General features: G+C 53.6%; 1 protein-coding gene across 1 annotated transcript; it reads right to left on the bottom strand.

The window, feature by feature from the left end:
* Positions 1-100: 100 nt before the first annotated feature.
* msto1 (misato mitochondrial distribution and morphology regulator 1) lies at positions 101-14,391 on the bottom strand. Its single transcript, XM_052045738.1, has 14 exons — positions 14,239-14,391; positions 13,032-13,167; positions 10,951-11,020; positions 9,719-9,794; positions 6,887-6,938; positions 6,657-6,795; positions 6,441-6,558; positions 5,484-5,618; positions 3,553-3,708; positions 3,054-3,185; positions 2,395-2,579; positions 1,509-1,613; positions 1,053-1,168; positions 101-911 (listed from the first exon to the last, which is right to left on the bottom strand). Exons 1-14 carry the CDS (start codon positions 14,320-14,322, stop codon positions 682-684), a joined length of 1,734 nt encoding a protein of 577 aa, XP_051901698.1. The 5' UTR covers positions 14,323-14,391; the 3' UTR covers positions 101-681.
* Between the last annotated feature and the right edge of the window lie 1,985 nt (positions 14,392-16,376).

Below are 16,376 nucleotides of genomic sequence, written 5' to 3'. Positions count from 1 at the left end.
GGGTTGGATCAGGCGGTGCTGCCTATAACATGCAGTCACTGATCGATCCACTGACTTTTGTGCATCTGTGGAAGTTAAGATCAGCTCAAGATGGTGAGACTTTGGACTTTTTAAGCTTGGGACAGCTGGAGGCAATGTTGTTTAATTGTTAGAACAGCATTAAATACTTCAACAAACCTACAGCAACAGCTTCTTTGCTCTGAGGGCAGACAGGAGAAAAACATTGTTTAGCCGGCCAGCAAGTGCTCTTACACAGGCTCCCTGCCACCTCCCCACAGGCAGCACATGGTCCTTCCCCCACTGAACGGGTCCCAACAGCCATCGCACCTCTGGTTTCAGCAAGACACGGAAGTGGATTTACAAGGCTGCAAAGAAGGGCAGTGATCGCCTGCCACCTCTAACTACACGTGTGCACGGTTTGGGGCTTGTGCACTTTGAACGGGAACAAAGTTAGTTGCTCTGTGCCAGGGAGCTTCAAATCCAACAGGATTCCAGTTCCGTGACTGGGAAAGGGGACATACGTTGCACTAACTCCCCAACAAGCAGGTGGGAGGCAGGAGCCACCCCCCACCCACCTCGATCCTCCATTATATTTACAGGACGAGACTCCCGATCTGTTTAGGAGCACACACACAGCCCTGGGTCACCATTACTGCGAGCCAGCGGTGCTTACAGGAGTCTTTATTCCTCGTCAGAGTCGTCGTCCAGCTCAAAGTTCGTTCTGTAGCACTGGGCCAGGGTCCTCAGCTCCTCCAGAACCTCTCTGAAGTCATCCAGCTCCGTGCCTGCGGCAAAGAAGGTGCCGAACCGCTGCAGGTTGAGGCGACTGACCTGGCGGTGCAGGGTGTGCAGGACGCTGTAGGTGGCCGCGGTGCTCTGCAGGGCAGTCAGCACGGGGATACTCTCCATGGCTGCGGACAGACAGGGAAGCGTTCACTGAAGGTGCCTCACCTCCTCCAACCCCACCACCTCCAGAGAAGCCGGAGGTAAACCCAGCACCCCCCCCCCCACCAGTCTAATGCCAGGCTGGAGCTACCCTGCACGTCACTCACCGCTCACTGAGGGCACTCGACCTCCTGTCAGCTGCCCCCGTTTGTTGAAGGAGCCCGAGAAGAACTGTGGGTACGGGGTAGTCACTTTACACGGGGTTTGGACCAGATGAACAGCACTGGGGAATGAGAGAACAGGTTCACAGCGCACAAGCCAACACCCACACTGTATACCCTCCCAATGGACCAACTCCCCTCCCATTCACTCCCTCTTGTACCCATTCCTCAAGGACTCTCCATGTCCCCAATGGACTAACCCCCTTCCTGTTCCCATTCACTCCCCTGTACAATTTCCAAAGGAGCAAACTCCTTACTATCCACTCCCAGTGTTTCCAATCCCAAAGGACTGAATCTTTCCCATTCATTCTCCTTGTACACATTTCCAAAGGAGCAAACCCCATTCCATTCACTCCCAGTGTACCCAGTTCCCAATGGCCAAATCCGTTCCCACTCACGTACCTCATTGCAGCTGGGAAGTGGCTGTGTAGGAACGTGTTGAGCACATCCTCCCCTGTCGGACAGCTGTGTAAAACAGAAGGTCCTTTCACCCCCGGTGGAAGGTTACTGAAGGAAACAATCACAGGCAGCTTCACTAAGTGAACAATTCCTATGGTGTAATTTCTCTCACTGGAAAATCAGTAGTAACTGAGTGTGGAATTTTAACACTGATGACTTCAGCTGTGGAACAGACCAAACACTTGGAATACTGCTACCGTATAATGCCGGGATATGGTACCTGTGGGGACAGGTCCATTGCCGTACATAACACCTGGATACAGTACCGATGGGGACGGGTCCATCGCTGTGTAATGCCAGAGTGCAGAACAATATCCCAGGATCATACTGCCAGACTGTCTGGTAGGTAGAATTTGTACATCCTTGCCCCTGGGAGTTGTAGCTCTTGAGCCTGAGTGCAGTGGTTGAATAACTGTGCTATTGAATACCCCCACCAGTACTGTACCCCGGGGTTATACAGCAACAGACCCATCCCCACTGGTACTGTAGCCCAGTGTTATCCAGCACCTGTTGTTCTTGGCTCACACAAACAGGACTTGGGGTCAGGGGTCTGCAGGTACTGAGACCTCTCCTGTAATTGTCCACCTGTCAGTACAGCTGCATTGATGCCGACTGTTGCCTGCAGACACCTTCGAACCTCGTGTTCGGGTGTACAACTCTCCAGGGGCAGCCTGGGCTCATTCTCTGCTTCCCACACCCTGGCCAACTGCAACCCGACTACGACACAGAGTGGGATGGGAGAAGAGGCCGAGGGAGGAGTGAATCCTTGTCCCGAGCCTCTCTGACTGGTGCCTGGAATCTGCAGCCTGTGTGTGAGACCGACACCCACCTGACTTGTTGCTCCCTGCCGATCCCTCGCGACACCACAGACTGGGCGAAGCACCGGGCGTCCTTCACTTCGCCGCAGGAGGACAGCAGTGTCCACGGCAACGCGCCACGTTGTTCCGCCAGCACATCCGGGAGAGCTTCGGTGTCCCTCACGGCGAAGGGAACTGCGGCGGATGCGGTGACCACCTGCCGGAGGCAGAACCAGTTCACTGGGAGGGAGGCTGCTTCCCGTCTGACCTGGACCACCCACGGTGAGCCCACTGCTCCCCTGGACCCACACCGAGTGGGCAGGAGCTGCCAGTTCTTTCCTGGAGGGGAACTGACTCACTGAAGCTGGCCCGGCTGTGACAGCAGGACTGCTGCGTGGTTCATTCGGAGGTGAGTGGACCCCCCCCCCCCCCGCAGTCACTGTTGGTGAAGGATCCCAGCACAGGGGACTGTGGCTGCACCTGCTGCCTTCTGGCCCTAGGGGTCAGTTCACTGCTCTAGACTGACCCCGCCTCAGTGACCCCAGGACCCTCCCACCCTCAGTGAACCCAGGACCCTCCTCAGTGACCCCAGAACCCTCCCACCCTCCCCGGTGAACCCAGGACTCTCCCATCCTGACCCTCCCTCCTTACCGCGGCCCCTCCCCCATGTTGGGGGGGGGGGGTGCCTCACCTTCCTGCCGGAGACCGAGAGTGAGTCGGTCAGCTGGGTGAGGGACGTGGCGTTGGACTGCAGCCGATAGGGGATGCTCAGTGTCTCCAGGGCCGTTGCCAGCAGTGCGCTGCTGTGGTAACTGAGAGATGCCTGTTGGGGGGGAAAAGAAGAGGCAGCTGAGGACCTCCAGAGCAGCAGGAGGTGACGGCACGACCGCCTTCCATCGGGGGACTGGCCCAGGCCCACAATCTGAGACGCCCGTCCCTTCTCCTCGGAACGTTGGCTGAGGGTTTCTCTGGGACAGAGGCGCCACGCACTGGGGGTTGGCAGCTGTGCGATTCCTCCACACGAGTGTGGAGAGCAGAAGCAGGGGGCTGGGGTCTTACCCCCTCCACCTCCCAGCCCAGCCACCGCAGCTGGCAGGAAACGCAGAGTCTCTCACACCTCCCGTGTCCCTCCCCTCCACGTCCCTCTGTCGCCCCGTCCATCTGCGCCCCCCCAGCCCAGGGATACTCACGTCATAGATCACATGCGGGAAAGAGACAGGAGAACCTTGCTTAAGTTCCAGGAAGCCACGGTCCAGGGACATGGGGCAGAAGACAGAGCTGTGGCTGGACAGGTGCACGATGCCCATGATGGAGTTCAGCAGCCGGTAGACGGTGGCCCCGGGGCCCTGGGGAACCAAGCACAGCACAGCCCAGCGTTCAGAGAGAGTCCTGGGCACTCTCACCCGCACACAGAGCCTCCACCCTGCTGGGAGCTTGTGTACAGAACATCGGCAGGAACAGGAGGAGACCATTCAGCCCTCTAATGAATTGTGGCTAGTCCATGAGCTATTCTCCTCTTCCCAATATCCCTTAATATATTTGGTTATCATAAGCTGATTAATCTCAGGTTAAAGCCAACATCAACTGCTCTCTAAAATCATAAATGTGTATAGCATGGAAGGCATGATGGCCGAAAACTACTCTGACTCTACTTACATGCGGGAAGGTGTGTGTCTCCACTGCCCTTTCAGGCAGCGAGCTCCAAATGTGTGCCACACGTTGAGTGAACAATTTATAGAAACATAGCAAACCTACAGCACATACAGGCCCTTCGGCCCACAAAGCTGTGCCGAACGTATCCCCACCTTAGAAATTACTAGGCTTACCCATAGCCCTCTATTTTTCTCAGCTCCATGTACCGATCCAAAAGTCTCTTAAAAGATCCTATCGTATCCGCCTCCACCACCGTTGCCGGCAGCCCATTCCAAACACTCACCACTCTCTGAGTAAAAAACTTACCCCTGACATCTCCTCTGTACCTACTCCCCAGCACTTTAAACCTGTGTCCTCTTGTGGCCACCATTTCAGCCCTGGGGAAAAGCCTCTGACTATCCACTCGATCAATGCCTCTCATCATCTTATACACCTCTATTAGGTCCCCCCCATCCTCCAAGGAGAAAAGGCCGAGTTCACTCAACCTGTTTTCATAAGGCATGCTCCCCAATCCAGGCAGCATCCTTGTAAATCTCCTCTGCACCCTCTCTATGGCTTTCACATCCTTCCTGTAGTGAGGCGACCAGAACTGAGCAAAGTACTGGGGTCTGACCAGGGTCCTACATAGATGCAACATTACCTCTCGGCTCCTAAATTCAATTCCACGATTGATGAAGGACAATACACCGTATGCCTTCTTAACCACAGAGTCAACCTGTGCAGCCGCTTTGAGCGTCTTATGGACTCAGACCCCAAGATCCCTCTGATCCTCCACACTGCCGAGGGTCCTACCATGAATGCTCTACTCTGCCATCATCCTCAAATCCTCTACAATTCTCATCCCAATCAACATAAAAGCTACTGCTGCAAATGACTGACCTCTCAGTTTACCCCTCCTCCTGTTTCGCTGTGATACCCTCCCTCAGTGTCCTTGGTTCTCAGGAAATAACCCCCAGCCAAGGCTGCCTGTAGCCACGATCCTCCGACCACGTTACACCCTTGCGTACCTCTCTAGTGCTACGACAACCTTCCAGCACTGGGAGAAGACGACCTGAACACTGGGCTTGAGCTGTGGCCTGACAGTTTCTGCAGAGCTCACACCACCTACCCCGCTTTCGCCTTCACTGGCCGAGGCACAGACCATGGCTCCATTGACGCAGGTTCGATCCCGACCTCCGGCGCCGTCTGTGCGTGCGTGGCTTTCCCCCAAGTGCTCCGGTTCCCTCCCACATCTCAAAGGCGTTAACTGGCCACTGTAAATTACCCCTGTGTGGGTGAGTGGTAGACTCTGGGGGGAATGCGGGGAGAATAAAATGGGCGGGTGTAAATGGGTACGGGATAGTGGGCCACAGAGCAGTGTCCAGGCTGTACAACTGTAATAACCCTGGTAGCCATTAGCACAGACTGGGAATGGGACATCCCAGTGCGTGGAGCAGGTACTGGGACCACTGCTCACCCCTTCACTCACCGTGTCCGAGTAGGTTGTAGGCGCAAAGCCGCAGGTGAATATGGCTTTGCCTCCGTATTCATCGTTCAGCAGCTCCACCACTTTGGAGGAGAGCCCAGCAAACCCATCCTGTAGGTCACACAGCACGTGGAAGCCCTGCCAACAGAACACACCATCCGTCAGTGCCGCACCAGCAGCGAGATCCCAACCTACACCACCTTTGCTAAAGGAATTACATTTCTGAGGCAATGTGAGCTGAACAAGTTCAGCGACGGACCCGTCCCCGCCGGCACCGCACCCCGGCGTTACACAGCGACGGACCCGTCCCCGCCGGCACCGCACCCCGGCGTTACACAGCGACGGACCCGTCCCCGCCGGCACCGCACCCCGGCGTTACACAGCGACGGAACCCGTCCCCGCCGGCACCGCACCCCGGCGTTACACAGCGACGGACCCGTCCCCGCCGGCACCGCCCCCCGGCGTTACCCAGCGACGGACCCGTCCCCGCCGGCACCGCACCCCGGCGTTACACAGCGACGGACCCGTCCCCGCCGGCACCGCACCCCGGCGTTACACAGCGACGGACCCGTCCCCGCCGGCACCGCACCCCGGCGTTACACAGCGACGGACCCGTCCCCGCCGGCACCGCACCCCGGCGTTACACAGCGACGGACCCGTCCCCGCCGGCACCGCACCCGTGTTACACAGCGACAGACCCGTCCCCACCAGTATAAGACTGAATAGGTCATGCCTTTTCTCGCTGGCAGATAGAACAATGAAGGGTGATCTTATTGGAACACATCTGCACTATAACCTGGAAGCCCGATGTTAATCTATACCATATCTGTACATGAGATGCTTCTCTTTAAATCAAAGGAGGAGAGTGGTGACTCCCTTATTTTCTTGTGTTCTTATCCAAACATTGTCAGGGGAACGGTCTCACCCACCTCCCTCCCATCTCTCCCGCACCCCAGCTACCTGCAGGTAGTCGCACTCCTCAATGTAAAAGTGGAGCCGGTCTTCAAAATCGTCCAGGAATGCAGGGTCACGCATGAGCTTCTCACCAAAGCCAAATGCTTCGAACCGATTGGAAGTGCTGTGCACATTAAGGAAAACACAGTGGGTCAGCTCAGTGCTTTGTGGCACTGTCTGCTTGCCTTTGGTCTGGGAAGGGAGTACGCACGTGTCACTCACCTGCTGTGGTTGTACTGCTGGATGAGGGAGATGGTCTTTGGGTGCAGGTGCACCCCAAGGTAGTCCGACCAGACTCTCACGCTGTTCTCCAATCGCTGGGCACCCTGGGACAGGTCGAGGGGTCTCTCGGCCACAGACCCTGTCAAAATAAACAAGGTCAGAGCGGGTGAGGAGTGGAGCTCGGGACAAGGCGGAGAAGCTACCAATGCTTGCAGGACGAAGGCACTCACTTTCTTCTCTCTGGGACGCTGTCGAGGTGACATTTCCACTGTGTGCCTCACCCTGTGGAAAGACAACACAATGTGGATGAGGAGGAGGAATCTGCCTCGTTATACAGGCTTACTGCACTGGTCTGAAATAGCAGGCCACTCCACCCTGCATCATGGGCTGGTACACAGGAACACAAGAGGCTACAGAGAGTAGTGGACACAGCCTGGTCCTTCACTGGAACATCCCCCCACCACTGACAGCATCTACAGGAGGTGCTGCCTCAAGGCAACATCTACCATCAAGGATCCCCACCATCCTGGTCATGCCATCTTCTTGCTGCTACCATTGGGCAGGAGGTACAGAAGTCCCACACCACCAGGTTCAGGAACAGCTACTTCCCTACAACCATCAGGTTCTTGAACTGACTGGCACATCCCTAACCCTACCTCAGCAACAGAGCACTACAGGCCACCTCTCACACTGCCGCGGATTCATCTCCGATTGTGTTTTTGTTGCGCACTAATGTCTTGTTTTACAGTTTTGTTTTCCCCTCACTGCCCTGTATAACTTACGTATAACTTATACTCTGTGTGTACCTACGCGCCTGTGATGCTGCAAGTTTTTCTTTGTATTGTACCTCACTGTACTTGTGCATGTGACAATAAACTCGACTGTACAACACCATCACGGCTGATTATCCAAATTCACTGCTGTTTTGTCTTCTCATGTCCATTAAGAACTCAGTCTAACACCCTGAATACACGTTAACTCCTCCTTACCTGCCTTCTGTGATAGAGATTTCCACAAGTTCACCGCTCTGTGGATGAAGAAATTTGACCTCCACTCAGCCCTATACCCCGTCTCCTTGCGCCTTTACATGGGTGATCACAGGAGCTGATTTGGGCACAGCTCTCAGTGGGTTGGGTGAGAAATGTAGACCCACTGAGAGAAACTGCGCTCTTAACATGCATGGGGTCTCTGACACTCCTCCCAAACCATGGATCAAGGAAGTGGGACCAAGTTTGAGAGTAAAAATGCTTCCTTATTTCCTATGTGACCACCCTGAGGAGAGGTGTCAGGGAGGGGCTGACAGTGGGATCGGTGCAGGGATCAGGGTGACTGAGCAGTTTCCTGAGGGGGCGGCTCTCAACTGCCTCTGTGACGGAGTGAACTGACCAAGAGCTGACACGTGGTTAACTGGGGGTGGACAGTGGTGTAGTTAGCAGCGCCACTGCCTCACATCCCCAGAGACCTGGGTTCGATCTCGACCGCCGGTGCTGTCTGTGTGGAGTCTGCACGTTCTCCTGTGACCGCCTGGTTTCCCCTGGGTGCTCTGGTTTCCTCCCACGTCCCAAAGACGTGGGTCAGCAGGTTAATTGCTCCTAGTGTGTAGGTAAATGGGAGAATCCAAGACTTAATGGGAACACTAAGTGGGATTAAATGGGTGCTCGATGGTTGGCATGGACTCATCAAACAGTACTGCACTGGACAGGCCATTCGGCCCATAACGTTGTGCCAATCTTGATATCAATTTATACTAAATGTCCTCTTCCTGTGTATCATCCGTATTCCTCTGTTCTCTTCACATTCATGTGCCTATCTAAGCACCTCACTATCTAACACTCCAAACTGCCTGCTTCCACTACCCCCCGGTATCAGTTCCAGGCACCTACCACTCTCTGCGTAAAAATCTGGTCTCTCATGTCGCTTTTATACTCCCAACCACCACCCCCCCACCAACTTTAAATGCTGGTGTTTGACATTTCTACCCTTGGGAAAAGATTCTGACTGCCTACCCTATCTATGCCTCTCATAATTTTAAAAACCTCCATCATGTCTCAGCTCCAACGCTCTAAGGAGAACAAACCAAGTTTGTCCAAGATTTCCTTACAGCTCACGTCCTCTCCTTATAGCTCATGCCCTCTAATCCAGGCAGCGTCCTGGTGAACCTCTCCTGCACCCTCTGCACAAGTCTCCACATCTTTTCTGTAATGGGGCATCGAGAACTGCCCACACGTGCAGTCTGACTAAAGTTTTATACAGCTGCAGCATGACTTCCCCACTCTTTGCTCAACACCCCTACCGATGAAGGCAAGCGTTCCGTACACCTTCTTTACCACCGCATCCACATGCGTAGCCACTTCCAGTGAACTCGTTGGGCTGGAGGGCCCGTTTTCAAACTGTATGACTCTACAACCCTTGAGATACGTGACTGCAAGCTATACAACAAATGTTTGCCTGCTGCTCCAAGATGGGCTGGGCCAGTTTGGGATTTTCCCCCAAGGACAACCTGCAAGTGTTGCATTGTGCTGCCCAGCAATGAAGGGTCCTGACCCGAAACGTTGACCGCCTGCTTTTCTCCACGGATGCTGCCTGGCCTGCTGAGTTCCTCCAGCATCATCGTGTTTTTTATTAATCATAGAATCATTGAACAGTCCAGCACAATACAGGCCCTTCTGCCCACGATGTTGTGCTGACCTTTAAACCTCGCCTAAGACTATCTAACCCCTTCCTCCCACATATCCCTCTATTTTATCTAGCAATCTCTTGAATTTGACCAATGTACCTGCCTACACCACCACCCCAGGCAGCGCATTCCATGCCCCAACCACTCTCTGGGTAAAAAACCTTCCTCTGATATCTCCCTTGAACCCACCCATTACTTTAGAGCCATGCCCTCTTGTATTGAGCATTGATGCCCTGGGAAAGAGGCACTGGCTGTCCAATCTATTCCTCTCAATATTTTGTACACCTCTATCATGTCTCCTCTCATCTATTAAGACCCTGGCCGGTGGACTCGATGGCCTCACATCGCCACCTGATGGCCATAGGGTGAAAAACAAGACACTTACGCCCAGCCTGTTGAGTTGCTGGAGAAACTGGTTCTTTGCCACTGGGTCCTCTCTGTGCACAGTAAGACTCCCTTTCCTGGATTAAAGGAACAGTTGAAGAAAAAAGTTAGTGATTTGATCCCATCTCCACCACCACCACGCTCACCTCCTCCCCTAAAGGCTTCAGCTTACGGTCCTCCATTGGTTCAGCTGAGACACTGGGATAAGCAAGGGATGGTCTTGGATAATGCAGTGGTGTTAGGTGCTGCAAACAGCCCCCCTCCCCCTTCACCCCAGGCTGGTCAACTGCTGCAAAGTGCTGGCCCTCACATCCCCCCCTTGGAATTGGTCACAACGCTCCTCTCCTCTGACACCAGGGAGACTGCACGTGCTGGAAGTCTGGAGCAACACACACACAGTGCTGGAGGAATTCAGCAGGTCAGGCAGCATCTGTGGCGGGAAATGAACAGTCAACACTTCGTAACAGGACTGGATGCATGCTGCCTGACCTGCTGAGTTCCTCCAGCATTTTGTGCGTGTTGCTCCTCTCCTCTGTGAGCAACCCACAGAACATAGAACAGTACAGCACAGTATGGGCCCTTTGGCCCACGATGTCGTGCTGACCTATGTAAACCTACTTCATGATCAATTTAACCTTTCCCTCCTACATAGCCCTCCATTTTTCTTACATCCATGTGCCTGCCTACGAGTCTTTTAAACGTTCCTATTGTAGCAGCCTTTACCACCACCCCCGGCAGTCCCTTCAAGGCAGGACTTGCGATGAGGTGGCTGGTGTGCACATCCGTGAAGAAAGGGAGGGGAGGGGAGGGGAGAGAACACGGCAAGGGGATAATTAGTGTGAAACATGGGCTGGTTGTGGGATTCCCACTTGCAGACAACAGGGGCTTAGCTCCCACAGTAGGTCTGCTCAGGTATAAAGTTAAAACCCGACCTGAACCCCACTGATCCAAAGTGGAGTGATCTCTTCCTGTACCCAAACTGGCCATCACCCAAAATATAACATTCTCAGACACCATGTCAGCAATCTGTGTGAAGGTGAAGTAATGAATACTGATCAAGACCTGTACCTCTCCCTGACTCTATAATGGAGACACATAAGGAAAAAGCAATCACCACGTGCTGAGTGTCCTGAGCCGGGCTGGTTTGGCATGGCCCAACCCACTTATTTTATCAGAACGTACACCCTGACCCATAGAGTCTGTCTCAGTGGCTCAGGTAGCTCCTGTGCTTACCATGTTAGTGCAGGCTCGACTTGGCTGACACCATACAGATCTCCTTCCTGCTTCAAGCTGCTCAGACTCCCTGCAACACACAAGGCAAGGCCATTACCCTCCATTGAGTGGACCGTTGGCACCACCACCAGGGCCGAGATGGTATAGCCCCGAGGATAGAGCTTGCTGACGTGAGAAGCAACAGAAAGTGACTGAAACACTCAGCAGGTCAGGCAGCATCTGTGGAGAGAGAAGCAGAGGTGGTGTTTCTCTGCTGTTTGTGCTGCTGTCACAATGAAGGGCCTTTGAACTGAAACGTTAACTGTTTCTCTTTCCACCGACACTGCCTGACCTGATGAATGTTTTTAGAATTTTCCATTTAATTTCAGCTTTCTGGCATCTGCAGGGACCAACCTACCTGATATTGTCCTCCCAAACCTCTGTGCTGCAGATGCATCTGCCTGTAACAGCACTGACCACAAACAGCCCTTGTACAGAGAAGTTCATGCCTTCACACCCAAGACACTCTCTACTGGGTTGCACAGCACATGAATCACAACAGACTCAGAACTGAACTGTCAGCTTGAACATGGGCATTGACGAGGCACTCTGGGCTGCCATAACCTTGTGGATAACATACTCCTCAGTACCCTGAGCATTGAGTCAGGGAATCGACCCTGTATTGGTAAAGGCTGCAGAAAGGCGTTCTGGGAGCACCACCAGGTGTACCTAAACTGAGGCACCAAACGGCAGAAGTGCTCAACAGGGTGCTAAACACCACATGAGTGTTAGAGATGAGCTCTCCCACAATCAATGGATCTGATGCAGGTCCTCGTCATGAACAGTGAACAAGTAACTGCTGAAGCGGTTCCATCAATATCCCCATCCTCAGCAACGATGGAGCAACATGCAAGTGCCAAGGACAAGAATAGAAACTCCTCTGACTAGTGGACGATCTGCCTGACATCCCAAGAGCCAGCCGTCGTATCATGAGAAAGGCTGAGTGCACTGGACAAAGCAAAAGCTATTGGATTAGCCAAACTCTTCCAGTACAACACTCCCAGCGAGCCAACAATTGCCCAGGTACCTTCACATCAGTCCACTTCTGGGTCAAGCTGACGGCTCTGCTTGCCCCATTACAGGAAGGATGTGGAGGCTCTGGAGAGGGTGCAGAAGAGGTTCACCAGGATGCTGCCTAGATTAGACGGTCTGACCCACGAGGAGAGTTTGGACAAACTTGGGTTGTTTTCTCTGGAGCGGCGGAGGCTGAGGGGAGACCTGATAGAAGTTTATAAGATTACACAAGGCATAAATAGGGTAGACAGCTGGTATCTTTTTCCCCAGGGTCAAAATGTCTATTACTAGAGGGCATGCATTCAAGGTGAGAGGGGGTAAATTGAAAGGAGATGTGTGGGGAAAGTTTTTTTTAAATATACAGAGTGGTGGGTGCCAGGGGTGGGGGTGGAGGCAGATATGATAGAGGTGTTTAAGAGGCTCTTAGACAGGCGCATGAATGTGCAGAGAATGGAGGGATTTGGACATTGTGAAGGCAGAAGGGATTAGTTTAGTTAGGTGTTTAATTGCTAGATTAATTAGTTTGGCTCAACATCATGGGCCGAAGGGACCGTTCCTGTCCTATGTGATGCTAAGGGGCAATCACCAATAAGGTCAGAAGTGAAGTTTATTCCGATTGCTCAGTGTTTCATTTAATTTACATAAGGTTCTGAAGTGCACGACTACTGGTAAAATGACCTGGACGAAATTCAGGTAAGTGGCAAATAACATACACGCCACGCAAAAGCCAGTTCCACAGAAGAGCGTCAGCATCTCCACGGCCACTGAATGACATTACCATCACTGAATCCCCCACTGCCAGTATCCCAGACGTTACACAAATATAACAGCAGGTAGAGCCTGTGTATAAATTGGTGAGTGATTTGCCTCCCCAAAGGTTTTCCACTTTCTAGATGGGATGTCACAAGTCCCCTTGTGAATGAGTGCACTCTGGAAGCTCAGTGCATCACAGAAGCTCACTTAATTGACTCTATGGCTGGGAGTCCAATCTCGGATGGGAGTTGAACAGTAATGGATTGACGGCGTACCTTTGAGATCCAGGAGAATGAGACGAGGGGTGTAGGTGGGCTGGCCCCGCAGTGTCTGCCCCTCCCGGAACAGGACATTATTGTTGATCTCGGAGTGTGGGTCACTGTGATCCAAATCATAGCACAAGGCAGCATCCTTGATGGAGACAGAAATGTTTATTACACAGCTGGACTCTCGGTGGGGTCATTACGTCTTTGTTAACCAACTCACGAAAGACCACTGCTCCCACCCCATCCTTCCAACTCCTCAACCCCTCCCTTCAGGAACAGGATACTTCCCCTCATCAGCCCACCTTGCCTCGGCCCCTACCCTTCCTCCTCCTCCTCATTGCCCGCCTCGAGCCTCAGCCTCTCCTTTTCCTCCTCAGCCTCCTCCTACCCCCTCCTGTGAGGCTCGCGCTCTCCATCTCCACAAATCGACCCTATCCCCGCACCACCTGCCTCAGCCCATCTGAGTACTGGCCTGCCCCGCTTGAGTCAGTCACATCATTTCCCCCCCAATCCTCAGGGCTTCACTCATGCTTAATCCTCCTCCTCTTCTGGCCCCAGCTCTGACCCTGGCTCCCCCCAACAACCCTAACCCCCACCCCCCCCCTTTCATCCCTCATCTCCCCCACAACCCACCACTAACCCCTCCCCCCACTAACCCCCCTCCTCCCTAGGCCCCTCCCCCTAACATCCCCAACCCCTCCCGCTCCTCCCCTCCCTCCCCAACCCTTCCTCCTCCTCCTCCCCCCCCTTCCTCCCTTCCCCCCTTCCCAACCCCTCCCCCCTTCCTCCCTTCCCAACCCCTCCCCCCTTCCTCCCTTCCCAACCCCTCCCCCCTTCCTCCTCCTCCTCCCCCTCCCCCCAACCCCTCCCCAACTCCTCCCCCTCTTCCTCCTCCCCAACCCCTCCCCCTCTTCCTCCTCCCCTACCCCTCCCCCTCCCTCCCTCCTCCCCCCTCCCCTACCCCTCCCCAACCCTCCCCCTCCCCCCTCCCCAACCCTCCCCCTCCCCCCTCCCCTCCCCCCCCTCCCCAACCCTCCCCCTCCCCCCTTCCACCTCCTCCTCCCCCTCCCCAACCCCTCCCCCCCTCCTCCTCCCCCCTCCTCCTCCCCCCTCCCCAACCCCCCCCTCCCCCCTTCCTCCTCCTCCCCCTCCCCAACCCCTCCTCCCTCCCGGTCAGTGTCCATGGTAACAGCAGCTGCCCGGGGCTGCCGCTCACCTGGATGTTCCACCAGTGGGTGCCCACGAAGTTGGTGTAGTGGCCGAGCTGCAGCGTCAGCACCTCCCGGCACACGCCGCCCATCAGCCGCGTCCGGTCCGGTCCGGCCCGGCCCGCCACCGACAGCAACCGCCGCAATCCCGCCCGCCCGCCGCGCACAACAGCCGCCCCGCCTCCCCATTGGCTGCCCCGCGCATCACTCACTCCCTTGCCCCGTGGCCGATTGGACGCGGCCTCCATCACGTGACTCAACGGCCGCCCTCCAAGCCCCGCCCATTTAAGGCAGCTGCGAGCACATGCGTTTCTGGCTCTCCGATTGGCTGGGAGGAAAAAAGGGAAGGTCAGAGGTCCGCTGTGTCACAGCAACAAGGGTCCGGGCTGCAACGTGAAGACTGAAGTTCCCCTTTATCTGGTCGTACTGCCCAAGAGGCCGTTCAGCCCATCTAGCAGCGCTGGTCAGAAGTTAGCCATTGTGTGCTCCACAAATGCACTCACCCCGTTCAAATATTTGTCCTATTCCATCTTTGAAAATTAGCATCAAATCTACTTAATGACACACACTTTGCTCAGAAAATCTTCATTCCGTGCTCCCTTTTCTCATTATGAGATAATGTCCCCATTAAAAGCGACACATCTAATGGATCACTAGATGCTGGGGGATATCAGCGGGTCAGGCAGCATCTGTGGAGGAAAATGGACCATTAACAAAAGGGTCTCAACCTAAACATTGACGCACAAGAGATTCTGCAGATGCTGGAATCTGGAGCAACACACTCACACAAAATGCTGGAGGAACTCAGCAGGTCAGGCAGCATCTACGGATGGAAATAGACAGTTGACGTTTTGGGCCGAGACCCTTCATCAGGACTGGAAAGGAAGAAGTGTGGCTTCCGGCTTTCTTGGCAGAAGGCAGAACTATCCCTTACCAGTCCTGATGAAGGTCTCGACTTGAAACATCAACCAAAATTTGACTGTCCATTTTCCTCCATAGATACTGCCTGACATGCTGAGTTCCTCCAGCATTTCAGTGTTGCCCCAGATTCCAGCATCTGCAGTCTCTTGTGTCTCCATCAAATGGATCTTTCATAAGCAGGGTCTTGAAGCCTGGTCCATCATTTATATAGATTAAAGCCAATCCTCCACCTGGTATTTTCCTACTCGGTTCTTGTTTGGTGTGCCCAGATCTATAGCCCCCTCTTGTTCTGATCAGAGTTCGTTACCCAAAATGTTGACTGCTTCCTTCTCCACAGATACTGCCCAACTTGCTGAATATTTCCAATATCTTCAGCTTCATTAGTCTTGATGACAGAAAATCTAGGGCCCCCTTAGCTGATAAATTCCCGCGACATTCAGCCCTGGCTGAAGAAATTTCTCACACAACAGACCACCAATTCAGAGACACTCCAGCCAGTGAAAACAGCTGACATTGTCCAATTCTCTCACTTTTGTTTCAATTTCATCACCTCTCTCACTGTTAAATGCCAAAGAACATAGACCCATCCTCATTACTCTGCCCTCCTGGGACAGTCCACTAATGAAACTGGTGAAAGACTGTTGCACTTAAGAGGCAACTGTATTTTTCTTTAGATACAGTGACCAAAACTGCAGACAGTATTCCAGATGCAGTTTTAACAATGATACAAGTGCAACAAGATCTTCTCACTCTAGTACTTCAACTACTTGGGATTAATACACAAACGCCATTTACTTGCTATAAATAAATGTTTGTGTAACTCCCTCAGCAATGGGACTGACAACCTTGCAGCTGAATTTGAACCCGCACTAGAGGTATAGAGTTGGAGATTAGTTGCATCACGACCATTGGATTAGTTGTCCCAATGCACTAACAGAAGAGCAGGGATATGACTGGAATACTGGAACAAGGCAGTGCAGTGAGAAGGGGAACTTATCCTTAGATCAAACCCAATCCCTTGCCCGCCACATTGCACTGCGACCAGAACCAGGCTCCTTCAGTACTCCACCATCATATTTGGCTGAGCTGAACATCAACTTGTATGGATTGAAACAGGTCCTCTCAGCTCTAGTTATAGCAGATGGAAGTGGGGTATACTTTAAACTTGCAAACCCTTTCACAGAGACACACCTTAAAAGTGAAGCTCAGAGCAGGACAGTTAAAT

The sequence above is a fragment of the Pristis pectinata genome, chromosome 40 (assembly GCF_009764475.1).
Source record: "Pristis pectinata isolate sPriPec2 chromosome 40, sPriPec2.1.pri, whole genome shotgun sequence".
Lineage (NCBI taxonomy): Eukaryota > Metazoa > Chordata > Chondrichthyes > Rhinopristiformes > Pristidae > Pristis > Pristis pectinata.
This window is presented reverse-complemented; position numbering and strand designations above follow the sequence as displayed.